Source organism: Scyliorhinus torazame, chromosome 9 (assembly GCF_047496885.1).
Source record: "Scyliorhinus torazame isolate Kashiwa2021f chromosome 9, sScyTor2.1, whole genome shotgun sequence".
NCBI classification, from domain to species: domain Eukaryota; kingdom Metazoa; phylum Chordata; class Chondrichthyes; order Carcharhiniformes; family Scyliorhinidae; genus Scyliorhinus; species Scyliorhinus torazame.
The window spans coordinates 22,933,566-22,954,825 of record NC_092715.1 but is presented as its reverse complement, the minus strand read 5'-3'; the positions used below and the strand labels follow the sequence as shown (position 1 = coordinate 22,954,825).

At 46.5% G+C, this 21,260-nt stretch overlaps 1 protein-coding gene across 1 annotated transcript in view; it reads left to right on the top strand.

Annotated features, from left to right (window-relative positions):
* Positions 1-20,878, top strand: part of tnip2 (TNFAIP3 interacting protein 2) — a 38,230-nt gene extending 17,352 nt beyond the window's left edge. Inside the window, exons 3-6 of the mRNA XM_072515690.1 lie at positions 3,941-4,021; positions 7,596-7,928; positions 15,091-15,210; positions 16,742-20,878. Of these exons, the coding sequence (XP_072371791.1) occupies positions 3,941-4,021; positions 7,596-7,928; positions 15,091-15,210; positions 16,742-16,993 (786 nt within the window). The 3' untranslated portion in view covers positions 16,994-20,878. The remainder of the gene's footprint in view (positions 1-3,940; positions 4,022-7,595; positions 7,929-15,090; positions 15,211-16,741) is intronic.
* Positions 20,879-21,260: the final 382 nt, after the last annotated feature.

Genomic DNA, 21,260 nt, shown 5'->3' with positions numbered 1-21,260 from the left:
TCATTTTAACAGAATTTGATTCTTCATGAGAATTTAACACTTTTTCTCATTTCTAAGTTTAATCCTAACTATACTGCATAAACCTCTTGTAGATGTGAAAGTGAGGATCCGATAGAGAGGCAGTTTTTAGTTCAGAAGTGTTAATGCGTGGCAAGATGTGCATTGGCAAATTAGGCAAGATTTGGTTGGTATTTATTTTAATGCAAGGAGTCTGGCGAACAAGGCAGATAGGGGTAGCACAGTGGCTAGCACTGTGGCTTCACAGCGCCAGGGTCCCAGGTTCGATTCCACGCTGGGGATAGGGTGTCTGTGCGGAGTTTGCACGTTCTCCCCGTGTCTGCGTGGGTTTCCTCCGGGTGCTCCGGTTTCCTCCCACAGCCCAAAGACGCGCAGGTTAGGTGGATTGGCCGTGATAAATTGCCCTTCGTGTCCAAAGAGATTAGGAGGGGCTATTGGGTTACAGGGATAGGGTGGAAGTGAGGGCTTAAGTGGGTTGGTGCAGACTCGATGGGCCGAATGGCCTCCTTCTGCACTGTATGTTCTACGTTCTTAAAAAAATTGACGGCGCAAATTTAAAAATGGGGATGTGATGTCATTGCTGTCACGGAGACATGGTTGAGAGAAGGGCAGGATTGGCAGCTCGATATTCCAGGATAAAGGATCTTCAGGTGAGATAGGGAAGGAGAGAGGCCAGGGGTGTCGCAGTTTTGATCAGGGAATGAATTACAGCAGTAAGGAGGGACAACATTTTAGAAGGCTCTTCAACTGAAACTGTATGGGTAGAACTTAAAAACCAAAAAGGAGCAATCACGTTGTTGGGAGTGTCCTAAAGGCTCCTAACAGTCCAGGAGAAAAAGAAGAGCAGATATGTAGATAAATTTCAGAGCTGTGTATCAGTAATAGGGTAGTGATAGTGGGGGGTTTCAACTTCCCCAACATAACTGGGGTAGCCACCGTGTGAAAAGTTTAGAGGGAGCGGAATTCTTAAAATGCATCCAGGAGAACCTTTTAAGCCAGAACGTAGAAGGTCCTACAAGAGAGAGGGCGGTTTGGACTTAATTTTCGGTGACTAAGCTGGGCAAGTGTTTGAAGTATCAATGGGGGAGCATCTTGCAGACAGTGATCATAACTCAGTTAGATTCAAGGTTGTTATGGAAAAGGACAAGGATGGGCCTGAAATCAAAGTTCTAAACTGGGGGAAGGCCGATTTTAAGAAGATCCGATATGATTTGGCCAGAGTGGACTAGGAGCAGACACTTTTAGGTAAATTTGTGACAGAACAGTGGGACGTATTTAGGAAGGAAATAGGGAGAGTGCAGGGCCAACATGTTCCAATCAAGAAAAAGGGTGGACCAACAAATCCAGTGAACCCTGGATATCGAGGGATATACAGCATTGGATCAGGAGAAAAAGGGAGGCTTATGGCAGATATTGAGGGCTCAAAGCAGCAAAAGCCCTAGAGGCATATAGACTGTGCAAGAGGAAACTTAAAAAGGAAATTAGGAGATCAAAAAGGAGATATGAAAGGATACTGGCAGGTAAATAAAGGAACATCCTAAGTTGTTTTGCAAGTACATGAAGATAAAAGGATAACTAAAGAAAGAGTAGGGCTTATTAAGGACCACAGTGTAATTTGTGTGTGGAGCCGGAGGATGTAGGTAGGGGTCTAAATGAATACTTTGTGTCAGTGTTCACTCGTGAGAGGGACAGTGTGGGGAGAGGAATCAGGGAGAAGGACTGTAACAAAATTAAAGAGATTAACATAGTCAGAGAGGAGCTTCTGAGTGGTCTGGCAGGCTTAAAAGTCGATAGATGTCCAGATCCAGATGAAATTAATCCCAGGCTGCTGAGTGAGGCAAGGGAGGAAATAGCAGGGGTGCTGACAATTTTCAATTCCTCTCTGGCCACAGGAGAGGTGCCGGGGGACTGGGGGATAACCAATGTGGTTCCATTATTCAAGAAGGGAGGAAGGGATAAAGCAGGAAACTACAGACCAGTCAGTTTAACCTCAGTGGTGGGGGAACTATTGGAAGCAATTCTGAGAGACAGAATTAATCTGCATTTGGAAAGGCAGGGATTAATCAAGAACAGTCAGCAAGGTTTTGTTAAGGAGAGGTCATGTCTGACCAACTTGATTGAAAGAGGTGACCAGATGTGGATGAGGGCAATGCATTTGACGTAGTTTACTTGGACTTCACTAAGGCTTCTGATAAGGTCCTACCTGGGAGACTGATAGCGAAGGTATCCAAGGAAACTTGGCAAATTGGATGCAGAATTGGCTGAGTGGCAGGAAGCAGAGGGTGATGGTCGAGGGGTGTTTTTCTGACTGGAAGCCTGTGTCCAGTGGGGTCCAACAGGGATCAGTGTTGGGGCCCTTGCTGTTTGTGGTTTATATAAATTATTTAGACATGAACGTAGGACGGTGTATCAGTAAAGTTTGCGGATAATACGAAAAATGCTGGGTGGTAAATAGTGAGAAGAATAGCCTTAGATTACAGACTGGTCAGATGGGCTGATCAGTGGCAAATGGAGTTCAATCCGGATAAGTGTGAGGTGATGCACTCGGGCAGGACAATCAAGGCAACGGAATACATGATAAACAGCAGGATTCTGGGGAGCACCGAGGATCAGAGGGACCTTGGTGTGCATGTACACCGGTCCCTTAAGGTAGCAGAGCAGGTGGATACAGTGGTTAAGAAGCCATATGGTATACTTGCCTTTATTAGCCGAGACATAGAGTTTAAGAGCAGGGAGGTTATGCTGGAACTGTATAAAATGTTGGTTAGGCCACAGCTCGAGTATTGTGTGAAGTTCTGGAATGCACATTATAGGAGGGATGTGATAGCACTGGAAAGGGGGCAGAGGAGATTTACCTGGATGTTGCCTGGGCTGGAGAGTGTTAGTTCTGAAGAGAGATTGGATAGACTGGGGTTGTTTTCCTTGGAGCAGAGGAGACTGAGGGGGGACGTGATTGAGATGTATAAAATTATGAGGGGCATAGATAGAGTAAACAGGAAGAAACTTTTCCCTTGGTGGAGGGATCAGTGACCGGGGGGGCACAGATTTAAGGTAAGGGGCAGGAGGGTTAGAGGAAATGTGAGGGGAAACCTTTTCACCCAGAGGGTGGTGGGAGTCTGGAACTCGCTGCCTGAAAGGGGGGTGGAGGCAGAGACCCTCATAACATTTAAGAAGTATTTAGATGTGCACTTGCGATGCCAAGGCACACCGGTTATGGACCAAGTGCTGGGAAATGGGATTAGAATAGTTAGATGGTCATTTTGGATGGGCGCAGGCGGGATGGATGAAGGGCCTTATCTGTGCTGTAGACCTCTGACTCTATGCATTCTGCATCTCCCGGTAAACTGGGCCATTCCCATTACATCCAGAGAAAGTGTCTTGTCTATTTAAGCGATTTTTACAACTCTAAGGTGCACAACTACTGGTGTTGCCCATTCCAATTGGACATGTTATTGGAGTTTACATCACACTATGTCTAACTGCCCCGCCTCTACACTTCTGTCATTGGTTATTCACCATATCCATTTTCATGGCAAACCACCTTTCCCCCAATTAATCGGGAAGTGAATGGACTCTTCATTGGGATAATGCACTCGACCGCTATTATTCCCAGCTTTAACACAGCAACAGTGCTTAAATAATGTATATTTTTTGAAAACACTTTTTTTAATGCTCCAATAATTTGCCTGCTGGAATTGGGCAATTGTATCCCAGAGATTATTCTTTAATTCATTGAGACTCCGGGACAATCCTGGAGGATAGGCAACCTCTCACTGGTAAATCATTTTGTATCAGCATTTCCAGGAGAAAGCAGAAAAATGTCTTGACCGCGTGTTTCCATAGCGACGTCAGCGTTTAACCCCAAGGGTCAGTGTCGAATTCACTATGGCACAATGTCACAATGTCGTCTTTCCCCCAACAGCTGCATCAGGCGGACTCGCCAGAAACAAACCTGTACAAGCTGCAAGAAGAGAACCGAACTCTGAAACAGAAAGTTGTATATGTAAGTAGATTCAACATGCTCCATCTCCCTGTGACAAATGAGGCCTGCCTTTATAAAAGGAAAATCGCATTCTTTTCAGAATCACCCACATTCTACCCTTCCCCCTGCAATGGCTGCTTCCCTCGCTGTCTTCTCCTGTCCTACAACCCCCTCCAATCTCTGCATTCCTCCACTTCTGGCCTCCCCAATTTCCTTTGCTGGGGAGAAATATTGGTCAGGAGACCTCAGTAATCATAGAATTGTGACGGTGCAGAGGTAGACCATTTGGCCGCTTGTGTCTGCACTTAGATTTCCAAATGAGCAATTTATCGCGTGCCAGTCCTGCCATATCCTTACATATCTTCCTTTTCAGAGAATAATCAAATTCCCTTTTGAATGCTTCAATTGAATCTGGCTCCACCATAATCTCAGACAGATCCTAACCATTCCCCGAGTTGAAGAGCACTCCTGTCACTTTTACTTTTTTTGCCTTTAAATTTGTGTCGTCACGTTCTTGATCCTTCACAAGTGGGAACAGTTTCTCCCTATTTGCTCTGTCTGGACCCCCCATCATTTTGAATAGCTCTAGCAAATCTCCTCGCAACCTCCTCTTCAATTTGAACAGTCCCAACTCCTCCAATCTATCTTTGTCCCTGAAGTTTCCCCTCCCTGGAACCATTCTCTCTCCAAACCCTGAACATATTTCCTGAAGTGCGACGTTCATAACTGGATGAAACCCTCCAGGTGAGGCTGAGCTAGTTTATATAAGTTCAACGTCACCTCCTTGATCTTGTTCTCTATGCCCTTATGGTACTGTTTGTGGTATCAGCCGCTCGTTCAACCTGTCCTGCCACCTTTAATGCCCTATGCGGGTATACACCTAGGTCAGGTCTCTGTGCTCCTGTACTTTATTTTGTATTGTCTCTCCACGTTCTTCCTACCAAAATGAATCACTTCACATATGGGCAGCACGATAGCACAGTGGTTAGCACTGTTGCTTCACAGTGCCAGGGTCCCGGGTTCGATTCCCGGCTTGGATCACTGTGCGGAGTCTGCATGTTCTCCCCGTGTCTGCGTGGGTTTCCCCCGGGCGCTCCGGTTCCCTCCCACAAGTCCCGAAAGACGTGCTTGCTAGGTGAATTGGACATTGCGAATTCTCCCTCTGTGTACCCGAACAGGCGCCGGAATGTGACGACTAGGGGATTTTCACAGTAACTTCATTGCAGTGTTAATGTAAGCCTACTTGTGACACTAATAAAGATTATTATTATTTCTCTGCATTGAACTTCATTGGCCACTTGTCTGCCCATTCGAACAACCTGCCTATTTCCTTTTGAAATTCAACACTGTCCTCCTCACTGTTCACAATGCTTCCAGGTTTTTGTATCATCTGCAATTTTTCTAATTTTACCCTGTACACCAAGTTTTTCAAAGTGGGGTGTTGAAAATGGGTCGCCAAAAATGATCCCGGCGTGTGTCACTGTTTAGATCCACCACCCCCCCCCCCCCCCCCCCCCCCCACACACACACACACACACACACACACACACACAGTTGAACATCTAAGGTTGCAACGTATGTTTCCCAGACACGGCTCCCTGGGCCCTAACTGATAAAATACTGCACTAACCAAATTGCTCCTGAGTGCTGTCGCCACTGGCACAACCTCTCTGATTGAACAGAGAGACACCACCTTCTGCCCAACACTCTGCCTTCCCCATACTGTGTTGTGAAAGCAAAAAAGCAGCGAATTAATAGGCTCAGAGTGTCTCTGCTGTTTTCTTGGTTGTCCCACCTGCATCTCCATTAAAACGCGCAGTGGCTAAATCTGCGGAATTTAAACTCACCTGGGAAGACTCCGCGTTTTGTCAATTATCTTCTCTCTCGCTCTCTCTCTCCCAAATTCTGAGTAGACAAACAAAATGGAAACCCGTTTCACTGATCTTTAAATGAACGAGCCTGTTGCTCCTCCCTCTCTTCCCAACGTTGTTCACAGATCTGCCTGGTTTGGGGCCGTTTGATTTCAATGCAGGGCCATGTGGGAGGCGGAGTCCGGTCTCTCAGTAACAACTCCAAGTGAGTTTCCAATGTTTCCACCCAGCCTGCATCCATTCCCATTGCTGATTAAAACATAACTGCAGTGCAACATTCTAATTGAACATGCGCAACTTTCCATCTATTTGTGAATGCAGAACATGTTAAATATCTTCATTTCTGTGCGTGCTTGTACCAGGAAACTGTATTTAGCAGATCAACAATTTTTCAATCTATCATATTACATTGTGGGTCGCACGGTTCGGCCGTTTGATAAAAGTGGGTCGCAAGACAAAAAGTTTGAAAAACACTGTCTAGGTCATTTTATATATATCCGGAAAAGCAACACTGACCCCTGGGGAACTCCACTACACACCTTCCACCAATCAAAAAACAGCCATTAACCACTATGTTCTGTTTCCTGTCACTCAGCCAGTTTCCTGTCCATGTTGCTACTGTCCCTGAATAATAACTTTGCTCCCAAGTCTATTGTATAGCACTGTATCAATGCTTTTTAGCAGTCCACGTACAGTGCCTCACGGCGCCAAGGACCCGGGTTCGACCCCGGGCCACTGTCCGTGTGGAGTTTGCACATTCTCCCCGTGTGTGTGTGTGGATCTGACCCCCACAACCCAAAGATGTGCAGGGTAGGTGGATTGCCCCTTAATTGGAAAAAAAAAAAAAGAGTTGAGTACTTTAAATTTACTTTTTAAAAAGTCCACGTACACCACAACCCTCTCTGTTACCTCTTCAAAAAATTGCAGCAAGTTACTACATATGATTTGTCCTTAAATGATGGCTTTCCTTAATTAACCCACATTGGTCAATGTGACTATTAATTTTGTTCTGAATTATTATTTCCACAAAGATTGGCCTAAGCCTCGTTGGGTTTATTTGTACCTCTTTGTTTGAAAGAGGGCAATGTTGGATATTGCCCAGTGGGCCTGGCACCAGTCCTGGCCCTCAGGAAGACTGGAAAATGATGGCCATTGCCGTCACAATTTCCACACCCTTGGTATCCTTGGATGCATCTCATTCTGTATTGCTACTTATAGCCCGTCTAATACCTCCTTCATCTCCCTTTTTAAATCCAGCTGTTATATAAATTACCTCCTCTTTCACTGTGGCCTGATTAGCATCTACTTCCTTAGTAAAGACAGAATCCTAGAATCATAGAATTTACAGTGCAGAAGGTGGTCATTAGGCCCATCAAGTCTGCACCAGCCCTTGGAAAGAGCGCCCTACCTAAGCCCACACCTATCTCCGTAACCTAGTAACCCCACCTAACCTTTTTGGACACTAAGGGGTAATTTTGGACACTAAGGGGTAATTTTGATTCCCAAGGGCTCTACTCCTCCTTTTCCCCCCTCTTACTATTTCTATGCCTATAGCAGATTTTGGGACGTTTATGCTGGCTGCCAGTCTCTTTTCATACTCCCTCTTTGCTTCTCTCATTTCGTTTTCACTTCCCCTCAACCTTCAGCCTGATTCTCCATTGTATTACCCCTGACATCTGTCATTAGCACACTGTTCGATGGCTTGCTTTTCAATTCCCTCGCAGGTGGAAGACCTTAACACTAAATGGCAGAAATATGACGTCAGCCGAGAGGAGTATGTCAAAAACCTTCACCAGCAGTTGAAGGATTTGAAGTCGAGGGTTGACCGGCTGACTGGACTCGGTCCCTCTCAGGCCAACGAGAATGTTCTGCGGCAGGAAATCCTGCGGCTGAACCGGCTGCTGGAGGAGAAGATGAAGGACTGCAGTCGCCTGGCCAATTACCGGGACGGGCGGGGGAAGGAGAGGGCGACGATACAGCAGCTCCGCGATGATCTCCAGGTCGCCCAGGAAGCTGCGTCGGCTGCTCGAGAGAGAATGCAGATGTTAGAGCAACAGGTAGGTACGAGGGGGAAGACTCTTGTTTCTACAGCATCTTTCACAACCTCGCAAACACCCCAAAACATTTTACAGCGTCGAAGTGTACTCACTGTTGTAGGAAACATGGCAGACAGTTTGTGCACAGCAAGATTCCACAAGCTGACATGTGATAAGGGCCAGACTAGCCAGGACATCTTCCTAGATTAGTATCCATTCATCACTCGCTGGCTGTCTCTCTATTCCCGCTCCCCTCGTCATTCCTTCTGCCAAAATGCATCATTTCACAGTTCCCTCTGTTACATTTCTTCCTCCCGTGTATCTGCCCATTTCACCAGTCTATGTCCTCCTGAAATCTGTTACTATCTTCCTCATTATTTACCACATTGTCAAGTTTCATATTATCTGCAAACTCTGAAACCATACCCTCTAGAACACAAGGAGCAGGAGTGGGCCATTCAGCCCCTCGAGTTCACTCCGCCATTAAATACCATCATGGCTGATCTCCTCTTGGCCTCGACTCCACTGTCCTGCCCGTTCTCCATAACCATTCAATCCACTACCAATCGGTCTATCTCCTCCTCAAATTTACTCTCAAAGTCCCAGCATAGCCGGCCCCCACCCTCGCCTAGCCGGCCCCCACCCTCGCCTAGCCGGCCCCCACCCTCGCCTAGCCGGCCCCCACCCTCGCCTAGCAACACAGTCTCCTGACAGAGATGGCTGCCAATTTGGGAAAATCTCCCGGGAATTGCTCTCCGACTCCCTGAGACTCCAGGAGATGATGAGTCATCACAGTCACAATTAGCCAGTGATTGGAAATATACTCTCCTGTCAGGAACTTGGCAACTTCCCTTTTTTTAAAATTAAAAGCACTGAATTCAATCACAGATCTTGACGTTGTGGCTTGTCTGTGATAAAGGATACTTCCCACAAATGAATCTCGGCCTTTCCCCATAGTGAGCATGGACATGCTTTTCAACACTAACGGTAAAGACATGAATGTATGGAGTGACGAGAGTCATTGCAGCACAGGAGGCCATTCAGCCAATCGAGTCCGTGCTAGCTCTCACTGGAGTAATCCATTCAGCCCCCCCCCCCACCGTCTTGGGGCTTTCCAAGATGCTTCAGAATGAAGGATTTGTTGGTGTTGTCGTTTAGGAAACGCAGCAGCCGGTCTTTCCACCGATCCTGCAAACAGTAATCTGTTTGTTTTAGTGATATTGTTTGAGGGATAAATATTGACCTTGTTTTTCTGCAAAATACCCAAGAGGGCAGATGGGGCATTGGGCAAAGTACACAGTGCACCCAGGTCTCATTCGTGAAAGGAATTCCAAAGCATTAATCTCAGCCAATGAGTTGTGATGTCTTTGTTAATCCACAATAGGATTTGTAGAAACCTATTCAGGTTGCCATGTGTATCTTAGTGTGGCTGAGCCCAGCTGCCCTGCTGTCTTTGACGTGCTCCTTGACACTGTCCCAGAGATGGATTTTATAGGATAATACCGTCTAAAATATTTTTCACCTACCTTAATATACCAGTCACCTCACTGGAATAATACAAATCAACCCTAAAAATAGGAGTACAATGTAAACCCATCATTATCTAGGTCAAAGAGGGGCAGCAGGGTGGCGCAGTGGTTAGCACTGTTGTTTCACGGTGCTATGGAGACTCTCTCTCTCTCTCTCTCTCTCTCTCTCTCTCTCTCTCTCTCTCTCTCTCTCTCTCTCTCTCTCTCTCTCCCTCCTCCCCCATTATAATAGTTTTGCTCTCGTTGTACTAACAGAATAGTTGCAGCGTCTTGAGGTAACAAAAATGTTAAGTTTATTAAGAAACAACTTACTGTGACTGCATCTTCCCATGAGGTTCAACAAGAGAGGTCAAGATGTTGCATCACGGCACGGTGGCGCAGTGGTTAGCACTGCTGCCTCACGGCACTGAGGACCCGGGTTTGATCCCGGCCCCGGATCACTGTCCGTGTGGAGTTTGCAAATTCTCCCCGTGTCTGCGTGGGTCTCACCCCCACAACCCAAATAGATGTGCATGGTAGGTGGATTGGCCACGCTAAAATTGCCTCTTAATTGGAATTCTTTTTAAAAAGATTTTTTTTTTTTTAAAAGATGTTTCTTCGTTTCCTGTGATATATTGCATATTAGAATTAGCCCCTAATACTACATCTCCCCCATGTCTCTGACTTTAATTTATCTTTTATAGAAATAACTCCTGTGGAGGTTTCACTGGCCTATCCGAATGAATCAACTCCTCATTTGGAAGTGATTGGGGACTTGAGTCCTGCATGTGTTCTCTTGGGCTCTGCTGGGCAGAATGTGAATTTGTAAATGACTCGGGTTCACCTGTTTGGTAGACATAACGTATCTCTCAATGAACGCAGCATCTCTGGTCTGTGTAGTTTGGTAGATGACTGCTTCAACTGTGTGGGAGATTGCTTCTGTATGGCAACCGGTGAACATCTGTTCTGTTTTATGGTACCACATTCAATTTGAAGGAGGTAGCACTGTAGATGCTGTGCCCTTTCAGCCACTTGTCCATTAGTCTCAGATCTTGGTTGGAGGTCTGGCAGGTTACATGTTCCACATCTGGCTGCAACACTACTCATCCCCTTTCTCCTTCACCTTGTCCAAGTTATCAGCTGTACACGCGCCATGATTGCGTGTGTGTGTGAGATTAGGGAGTTGAGTTCTCAGCCTTCTCCCCATGAGAACTTCGCACTCACGTTGAACGATAGCTCAGATGTGCAAGTTGGATGTCATTGTTCTTCTTTAGCAATGCTGTCACTGGGCGGCCCTCCTCTTTCAGCTTTACCTTTGGCTTGAGGGTACATTGGTGAGCTGGTAGTATAGGCGAATCCATACGACGCCGAGAACTCTGGTAAACTGATCCATTGTCTGAGATTACTGCATGTGGGATCCCGTCTGTTGCAAATATCTTCAGCAATTCACCACTGGTTCAGAAGTGTGATCCTGCAGTTGCTTGATTTCTATCTGTCTTGAGTAGTAATCTAGTTCAATCAAGAACACCTTACCTCTGTGTTAAGAGGTCCATCTCAAGACTGTTCCTTGGTCTCAATGGAAAAGATGATGGAGTCAATGGTTCTCTTGTCTCCTAATGAATAGCACAAGTAATAGTTTGATTATTATCTTCCAACAGACTTTGAGAGACCTGGTCACTAAACAGAACACCTTCTGGCTTGACATTTTGTGATGCCCAATTTCCTTGGTGCAATCTTTGCAGTATACAGTGTTGGAGAACTCTCGGAATGACATCTCTCATCAGAGATTAGTTTAAATCATCAACTATATTGAGGTGTCCTCTCTGTTCATGGTACTCAAGAGTGGAATTGTGTGGCATGTACACTAGCCATCTTCTGACGTAGTGCTGTCTGACCTGACCACATCTTCATCAGGTTCCATTCAGTCACTGAGCTGTTGCTGGTAGAGTAGTGGTTGCCATCAATGCAAAGGTTTCTGATTATTAAACAAGGTGATGAGTCCTTGTTGAGATGTAGCCACAATGTGTCTGTTGTTTTCCCAGAACACGCTCTGTCTTTGTATCAAACCTCATCATTCTCCATCTCAATCATTGTGCTCAGACAGGCAAACTCCTGAGAATTGGAGTGTCACTAAGGGTTTGTAGTCTGTCTCTATCTTCCAAGTGGAGACCAAGAACATAATCTGCAAACTTTCAACCGCTGAAACCTCTATCATTGCATATCTCTGTCAGTGAATGGGATCAGTAGTAAACTGGTCTACACTTTCCATCCATTTGAATCTTAGAGTACAACTCCTAATCCTGTAGAAGATGCATCTCCAGCAATGATGGTGGGTATCTCTGGGTCACGGTAAGCTAAAATATCAGCTGATATCTGCATCTCTTTGACGTCTGTTGAGCTTCCTCCCAGCTCTATGCATTGTCTTGTAACCTGTGTAGTGGCTGATTGACGTCAATGAGTTTGGAGAAGAACATTCCAACTTCTTTACCATTTCCATTCATCTCTGGATTAATTGCGAGGTGCTGGAAACTCCTGGATTGCTCTTGCCTTCTGCGGATAGACTCTGCTTCCAGTGGGCATTGCAGTACATCTTACACTCCAGTGCCATGTCCTGCTTGAGTGGTACCATGGATCAAGACATCACCTATGTGAAATATGACTCCACCCAGTCCTTCTAGGACACCTGACATTGTCCCCTGAAAGATTTCTGGTATTGATATGATGCTGAAGGGTAATCTGTTGAAAGAAAACCTCCCAAACGGAAAATGAAGGCTGTGAGCAACTTTTATTCTTATTGAGGGGTAGTTGCCAAAAGACCCTGTTTGCAGCAGGCTTCATGAAGTGAACCCTGTCCCTATTTTGTGAGACTCTCATCTGGAGATGACTTTCCTGATCTTCACATTCAACTGTTTTGATCAGCTGGGTGAAATCTACACAAATTCTGAGACATCCGCTGGGTTTTGGCTCCTGGATCATCTCTGAGCACAAACTTGTTGGTTTTGTCATGGGGGAGTTAACACCCTGTTAAACATAGTCAATTTCCCTCTTTACCTTTGTCAAGAGTGGATGAGGAGCCTTCTGGGTGTAAACTTCGACTGGCTTTGTTTCGGAACAGAGTGCTGGGGTTTGCTGTCTTCAGCTTACCTTGGGCAGCACGGTAGCACAGTGGTTAGCACTGTTGCTTCACTGCGCCAGGGTCCCAGGTTCGATTCCCGGCTTGGGTCACTGTCTGCGTGGAGTCAGCACATCCTCCCCGTGTCTGCGTGGGTTTCCTCCGGGTGCTCCAGTTTCCTTCCACAAGTCCCGAAAGACGTGCTGTTAAGTGAATTGGACATTCTGAATTCTCCCTCTGTACCCGAACAGGCGCTGGAGTGTGGCGACTAGGGGCTTTTCACAGTAACTTCATTGCAGTGTTAATGTAAGCCTACTTGTGACAATAAAGATTATTATAATTATTATCAGCCTTGTGAAGAGCTTTGGAAATTCTGCTCTGAAGTTTTTGGGTCGTTCTTTTTGGTTTTTCAGTTCCTCTAATGTGCAGGTTCTCGTGCTGAGAGTGAACAGTGTTGGTTCAGCATCACGTAAGGTTTCAGCCATTTTCTTCCCCCTTTTATATTGAAGGGTTGCCTTCAGTTGTCCTGTGACCGTGAGTGCGATACATCCTGGCCGGCCTTGTCTCTGACGGCTGAAGACCACTTTTCCCCAACCACGATTCCACATCCGAACGATCTGAAACTGCTCCATCAATGTTGTTGTTTCCCGACAGTAGGAGATCAGAATTCCAGCAGCTTCTGATTGGTTCCAGGATCCCTCCAAGGAAATGTCGCTCAATGTCATTGATATCTTCTGCCTCGTGGATCTTGTTGCCTTTCAAAGGCTTCTCTTTTTGGTTATTCTGTACAAACGGCTTGCTGTCACACACAACCCGGAAGTGAATGTTATTTCTGCACAAATAGCATTTGGTCTCTTTGGCAGGGGAATTTTTGTGCGTGTTTTTTGCCACCACACCAATTACAGTTAACTCGAGTGGTTAATGAGCCCTTTTCCTGCCTCCCCTGCTTTGGTATAGCCACCTCTCTGCTTTCAAATTGAACTTACTCCACAGAGTCTGTCATTTTAGGGACATGGTTCTCCCTGTCGCCCCGAATCACTGATTTTTGCTTCCTGACCTCAGCATATCTGCTCCGGGGCCGGTTTAGCTCAGTTAGCTGGACAGCTGGTTCGTGATGCGGAGTAAGACCAGCAGCGCGGGTTCAGTTCCCGTACCGGCAGAGGTTATCCATGAAGGCCTCGCCTTCTCAACCTTGCCCCTCGCCTGAGGTGTGGTGACCCTCGGGTTAAATCACCACCGGTCAGCTCTCCCCTCTCAAAGGGGAAAGCAACCCGTGGTCATCTGGGACTGTCATACTGACGACCTTACACTTGCATCTGCTCAGCTGAATATCTTTAAGCTGCCGTATTCACAGTTCTCTGCAAGTCTATGTAAATTGTTAATGAATGTATCAATACTGTCCCCTTGTTGGGTGCACTTGTTAAATTTAGCCCACTTGATTGAAGCAGACATCAAATGCTTTCACGACTACATCATATGTAGCTTTTTCTTCATCCCTTGCCCTAGGTTCTTGCCTCTTTTTTTAATTTGTGCAATTAAGGGGCAATTTAATGTGGCCAATTCACTTCCCCTGCATATCTTTGGGTTGTGGGGGTGAGCCCCACGCAGACACGAGGAGAATGTGCAAACTCCACATGGACAGTGAGCCGGGGTCGAACCCAGGTCCTTGGCGTGTCATGAGGCAGCAGTGCTAACCACTGCGCCACCGTGCCGCCCCTGACTAGGATATCGTCTGCGCAATCATTCATTGGATGCTGACCAATGCCACGAGGCCCAATAAGCTGCAATATCTGGTAAAGCCTCAGCACTAGTTTAGCCAAGCTTCTGACTGGTTGAGACCTGTGACCTACTCGAAGCTTTGCAGTAATGGCAGACTTTTTTTCCCACACTTGTTCTTTCACTTGCTGCCAACATACATTATTCTTGAACTTGTTGTGGCTAACACAGAATATTTATAGAGTTAGCGATGTGAGGAAGAGTTAACTTCCTAAAGAAACGAATTGCAATAGGGAGCAGCTGTTCCCCTAAGTTGAAGGGTCAGTCACGAGGGAACACCAGTTCAAGGTGAGGGGCAGGAGGTTTAGGGGGGGATCTGAAGAAAAACATTTTACCCAGAGGGTGGCGACGGTCTGGAACGCGCTGCCTGGGAGGGCGGTAGAGACCGGTTGCCTCACATCCTTTAAAAAGTACTTGGATGAGCACTTGGCACGTCATAACACTCGAGGCTGTGGGCCATGTGCTGGGAAATGGGATTAGGTAGACAGGTCGGGTGTCTTTCGTGTGTCGGTGCAGACTCGATGGGCCAAAGGGCCTCTTCGGCACACTCTGAAGTCTACAGGAGAAAGCAAAATCATGTGATGTTGCATCACTTCCTGTCAAGATGCATACTGGGTCTTATTACCATATCATCGTTCTCCTACACTCTCTCTTCCCTCTCTTTCCAATGTTGATGGACCTGCTGTGCACTGCGGGTATTTTCTGGGTTTTTTTGTATGTTGTTGTTGTTGAAACCCTTCTCCGAGCTATCCATAATTCCTAATCAACGTTGCCTTGGTAATTCCAGGTTCTCGTCTACAAAGACGATTTCCAGTCCGAGCGGGAGGACCGGGAGCGAGCTCAGAGCCGGATTCAGGAGCTGGAGGAAGATTTGGCTCGCCTGAGGTTGCAGCTGCCAAGGAAACAGGTAAAAACCAAAAAAAGGTGACGGGAGCAGGTGTGTGCCATGGAATCGCTGTGCTCTGGGTATCAACTGTGGCTCAGCGGGTGGCACACTCGCCTGAGTTGGACGTATATCGGTTCCAGTCTCAGTCCAGAGCTCGGAATCTAGGCTGATGCTCCCAATGCAGTGCTGAGGAGGTACTGAGAGGGGCTATGTAAATGCAAGTCTCTCTTTTAATACATGTCTTCCCAGAGTCACCCACTTCCCAACGGCAATAAAAGAAAATGCAACTGTTTGTGAGATCCTGCTGTGCTTCAAATTTGACCACATCAACAAATTCAATTCCTTTGACGTTTACGATGACGAAATGATTGCATTTGTGCAGCACCTGGAGCATCCCAAATCGCTTTACTGCCAACACAGTCTAGGTGTTGGGTTGAGAAAGATGTCCCATGGGGGAAAAGACTAGGCCTAGGTTCCCTGCAGTTTATAAGAATGAGAGGTCTTCTGATTGAAACACAAAATTCTTCAGGGGCTGGAGGTTCTCACTGGGTGGAGAATCTAGCAAGTGGGGCCATCTCAAAAGGGTTTGGTAATTTAGGACTGAGAAATGTCTTCCACTCCAGTTCGTAGGATCACCACTGTGGGGCAGCATGGTGGCACAGTGGGTTAGCCCTGCTGCCTCACGGCGCCGAGGTCCCAGGTTCGATCCCGGCTCTGGGTCACTGTCCGTGTGGAGTTTGCACATTCTCCCCGTGATTGCGTGGGTTTCGCCCCCACAACCCAAAGATGTGCAGGGTAGGTGGATTGGCCACGCTAAATTGCCCCTTAATTGGAAAAATGAATTGGGTACTCTAAATTTAGAAAAGAAAAGAATCAACATTGTGTAGAAGGAGGCCATTCGGCCCATCGAGTCTGCACCAAGCTTCCGAAGAGCACCCTACCCAAGCCCACTCCCCCACCATATGTCCGTAGCCCCACTTAACACTTTAGACACCAAGAGGCAATTTAGCATGGCCAATCCACCTACGAACTGGGGGAGGTAACCGGAGCACCCGGAGGAAATCCGTGCAGACATGGGGAGAACATACAAACTCCACACGGTCACCCAAGGCCGGAATTGAACCCGGGTCCTTGGTGCTGTGAGGCAGCAGTGCTAACCCCTGTGCACCATGCCGTCTGTGGCATTGTCTACCTTCGAGAAGTGTGGACGCTCCATTGCTGCGTATATTCAAGAATTAATTGATAGGCTTTTCCGAATGAAGGGATATTGGTGGAATTGAGGTAGATCAGCCATGACCTTATTGAATGGTACAGCAGGCTGGAAGGGCTGAATGGCCTACCACGTGTAGCAGGCGCCGGAATAAGGCGACTAGGGGCTTTTCACAGTAACTTCATTTGAAGCCTACTTGTGACAATAAGCAATTTTCATTCATTTCATTTTCACTGCTTCTATTTCTTATTTCTATGTCACTGCTGTAATGTACATTTAATGAGAATGGTGTATAATACAAGGCTGAATCAAATCACCAATTAGTTGGCCTTTGATTTGCAGGAACACCGAGAATCAGCTGCCCTTCACCACGACAGAGTGAGCCCCTACTACATGGAGACTGATATTCCTGCACCGTTGCTTGGTAACGGCACAGACCCACTGGTGGAAGTCTCCCGTCCATTATTGCCCAGTGGGAGCCCGGGAGTGGAGATAAGGCAGCAAGGACTTCTGCAGTGTCCCAAATGCATGAGGCTCTTTAATGATGAGGTCAGCGACGAGTGCCTGAGACACATCTCGGAGTGCTGCCAATGAACCTGAGCGAACTCTCTGAACAAACCATCGCCACAAACCTGGTGACGGGCATGGCTCCACCACAAGACTTTCCGTTGTCCCAGGACAAGCGGCACCCATCCTGGATCGATCGAAGCTGTGATGGGTCGGGGGAGGAGCGGAAACTACATTAAAAACAAAACCGTTCTCCTGTGCAAAAGGGAAAGGCATCTAGGTTGGCACATTAGTGCAGTACTGAGGGGATGCTGCACAGTCAGAAGTGACGCCTTTTAGGTGAGATATTAACCCGTCGCCGGGTCTCCCCTTACAGACGGACATAAAGATTCTAGTGCCGTTATTTTGAAGAAGAGCAGGGAAGCTCTTCCCAGGGTCCTGGTCGAGATTTATCCTTCACCCAATATCACCAAAACTAGATTTTCTGATCGTTATCACATTGCTGTTTGTGGGATCTTACTCTGTGCAATTTGGCTGCTGAGTTTCCTACATTACAACAGTGACTACACTTCAAAAGTACTTCATTGGCTGTAAGACGCTTTGGGACATTGAGGTTGTGACAAGCGCTATATAAATGTAAGTTTTCTTGGTGTTGCAAGAGGTTGAGAGACACTGGGGAAAACCCCATCGCCATTTCTAGGTTGGAACCCAGAAGACAGTAAGCCCCAGTACGAATACTGCCTGCACAGCACTCCCCTGACCACAGAATAGGTTACTCAGAGCTGAATTATACAGTCGTAACTCAAAATCTGGAACTGGTAAGGAAGGGGGGGGGGGTGGAAAAGGGAGCTAAAGAGAGGAGAAGTGGGGGAAGGGAACACCAAGGACAAGAGTGATGGAGTTTAGATCAAATAACAAACATGAGGGAAGAGAGAGAGTGTGGAAAATAGGATGTGAAAAGAAATTGGAGGAACACAGTACAAAGAACTGAGAACAGAGATAACAAAGTGATTTTTTGAGTTGTAACCGGGAGAAAGTACTGATTTAACGTTTGTGAATCTGGAAGTGTGCAACAGACTAAAAGTGCGATAGGAATCTGGGTACAGTGCAGAACGGCTGCAACCCTTTTATTTTAGTTGCATCCCCATCTCCCCTCACAGCTGCTGGATATATTGTGGGATCTGAGCAATTGCTGAGAAGAGCAGGGTCCATTGAGGGTGCTTTCTACCACATTGGCAGTCACATGATGATTTTTATTATTGTCACAAGTAGGCTTACATTAACACATGTGGAGATGCCGGCGTTGGACTGGGGCGGGCACAGTAAGAAGTCTTACAACACCAGGTTAAAGTCAAATGGGTTTATTTGGAATGACTAGCTTTCGGAGTGTAGCTCACCTGGTAAAGGAGCTACCCTCCGAAAGCTAGTGATTCCAAATAAACCTGTTGGATTTTAGCCTGGTGTTGTAAGACTTCTTGCTGTACGTTAATTCTGCAATGAAGTGAAGTTACTGTGAAAAGCCCCTAGTCGCCACATTCCGGTGCCTGTTCGGGTACACGGAGGGAGAATTCAGCATGTCCAAATCACCTAACAGCACGTCTTTCGGGACTTGTGGGAGGAAACCGGAGCACCCGGAGGAAACCCACGCAGACACGGGGGAGAACGTGCAGACTCCGCACAGGCAGTGACCCAAGCCGGGAATCGAACCCGGGACCCTGGAGCTGTGAAGCAACAGTGCTAACCACTGTGCTACCATGCCGCCAGTACAATACAACAATAATGGAGTTGTTGACTAATCCTAACTATCAGTAATCTCTGTCAGACCCAGCGTTAGACAGCTTTGGGAATAGGAGGGACAAAGTCACCTTTTCTCCCAAGCCAGTCTACTCCCACAGGCACTGGCTCTAATTACTCGTAGACAAGATTCCAAAATGTAATTTTCAGGGACAAGGGCCTCTGATTGTTTCTGAAACCTGGGCCAATGTGTTGAACGACTGGCTTCCTTTTCACTGGAGAGTGAATGGTGTGAACTGCAACTGGGAAGCTGTGACCGAGCCCGGCGCACGGCTCAGTCCCGGGAACCAGTTTCCCATCACCGCACGCTGGAACTGGGACTACCTCGGCTGTGCCTATCTGAGTGAGGCACTCCTCGAAGAGCACGGTTACCTCAATAAATAACTCTAAAATATTGGGGGAAATTCCACTGTCATCAAGCAAGGTCTAAGATCTTAAATAGATATTTATTGAGCTATTTAAATGTGTTTAACATATTGCACAGGTTGGGGGGGGGGGTGAAGGCTCATTGCAAACTAGTGTTATTTTAAGCTGATAATTAAAGATTGAGCCTGTTTCCTTTCCTTTGACATTAATATGTGTATCTGTACTTGTGCAATGTTATTTTGCAGGAGATTCTTGCTTGATCAACCTTTGTAATGTTGCTTTTAAAGCACCTGGTGTGGGGGTTCTGTAGTTTGAAGTGGACAGCACAATGAGTCCTCTTGCATCCCGACAGTGGGTAAAGCATGCTGGAAGCGACCCACGTGTCTATTTAGGTTCTACAGTGGCGACTGGTGGTGACTTTGGCATTTAACTGTGCACAGGGGGATCACTGTGGTGAGAGTGGGCGACTAGCCCCTGCTAAACAGCAACACCAGTTCCCACATGGAGGGCAGGTTCCTAACCTGTGAGCAGAATTCCTGTTCTTTACTCAGTGGTGTGTAGCACGAGCCTTCCCTGGGCTACTGTTTTCAACACTCAACTCCTGCTGCATGGAGCTATCTCAGCCCTTCTGTCCTCTTCTGCCATTGTCAGATCATGGCTGACCTGTAACTTATCTCCCTTAACCTGCCTCTGTTTTTGCATCTCTTGATGCCCTTGCCGAAGAACAAAGTACTGATTTCACCTTTTGAAAGCTCCAGAGTTTCCAGATTTCTGGGACGATTGTCTCCAGTGTGTGTGAAAAGGTGCTTCCTGGCCCCAATTCTAAAACACGTTCCCTCATTTTGGATTCCCCCGCCAGAAAGAGGAGTTTCTCTATGATAGCTCATCAAAGGGAATTGGACAAATACTCGCAGGGGAAAATAATTGCAGAGAAATGGGGAAGAGACCGACTAATTCCGTTGTGCCCGTGCCTGCTCTCTCAAAGAGCAGTGGAACAAATGGCCGCCTCCTGTGCTGGATTCGGTATTCACCATGTCAAAATCCTAAACCCGCAACGAGATCATTCCTCAACATTCTAAACTCCGGGGAAAATACAAGCCAAGGTTTTCCTGTTTTTCTTTTCTGAGACCACCGGCTTGGACACTTGCCGACGAGGCAATCAAGAACCTGGGGAATATATTCTCATTTTTTTCCCCCCCTGCAGTAGCGAGGGTTAGTCAGTCTGGCTGATCGTGTTTGTGTGTGTCAGTAGGGGGGAGGAGGAGTGGAGTATTGAAACGTCCTGCAGTGCAATGTTTTCAAATGCCTCCACACTGCCCTCAGCCTCAGAAGTCTTTTCAGGGGACCGTGTGTTTCCGATTACCTAGCTACTTTACTCTGGACTCCCCGAGCCTAGGAAGGTTTCCACTCAGCCCAGAGACTTCTTTGGTCACCTCTCATACTTTGGAAGGGTAGAGAGGAAGTAAAATACTTTATAAGAATTCCAATCTTGTTTTAAAACTGTTATGTATGAAAGAGTGAACAGTTTGTACATGGGTGTTCCTGACAAAAAATGATCCATTTAACTGGTTGCAGTATCAGTGTTACATTGGAAACCACACTCCTGTGCTGGTCCAGTGATTGTGCAATGTTTCATTCAGCTCTAATTCTATTTTAATATTGCTCTTGTATTTTCAAACCCCTTTTTTTGTATTTTATTTGTTTCAACAAACCAGTTCAAATTCCTGCATTTTTTTTTTGGTGCGTTAAGTAACTATTATAATCTTAAATGTATTTAAAATTATTTTTGTATTAAAATCATTTTTTAAAGTTCTGGAGTGTTGTCAAAATGTTGCACCACCTCCCACGTCACCAATTCAGGAAAAACCTCAATCTTTCTGGCATAGGAGGCCATTCGACCCTCATGTCTATTCCTCCTGATTCTGAAGCAAAATACAGTGCATCCTGGAAATCAAAAACACAACCAGGAAATGCTGGGAAGACTCAGCACTTCTGACAACATCCATACACAGAGAGCGAGAAACAGTTTCAGGTTAATGACTTTTTGTCAAAGCGGGAAGACATTCAGTTTTTAAGCAAGTATTGAGGTAATAACCACCTTCCCCCCCCCCCCCCCCCCCCCCCCACTACTGACACAAGAGTCATAGAATCCTTAAAGTGCAGTAGGCGACCATTCAGCCCATCAAGTCTGCAC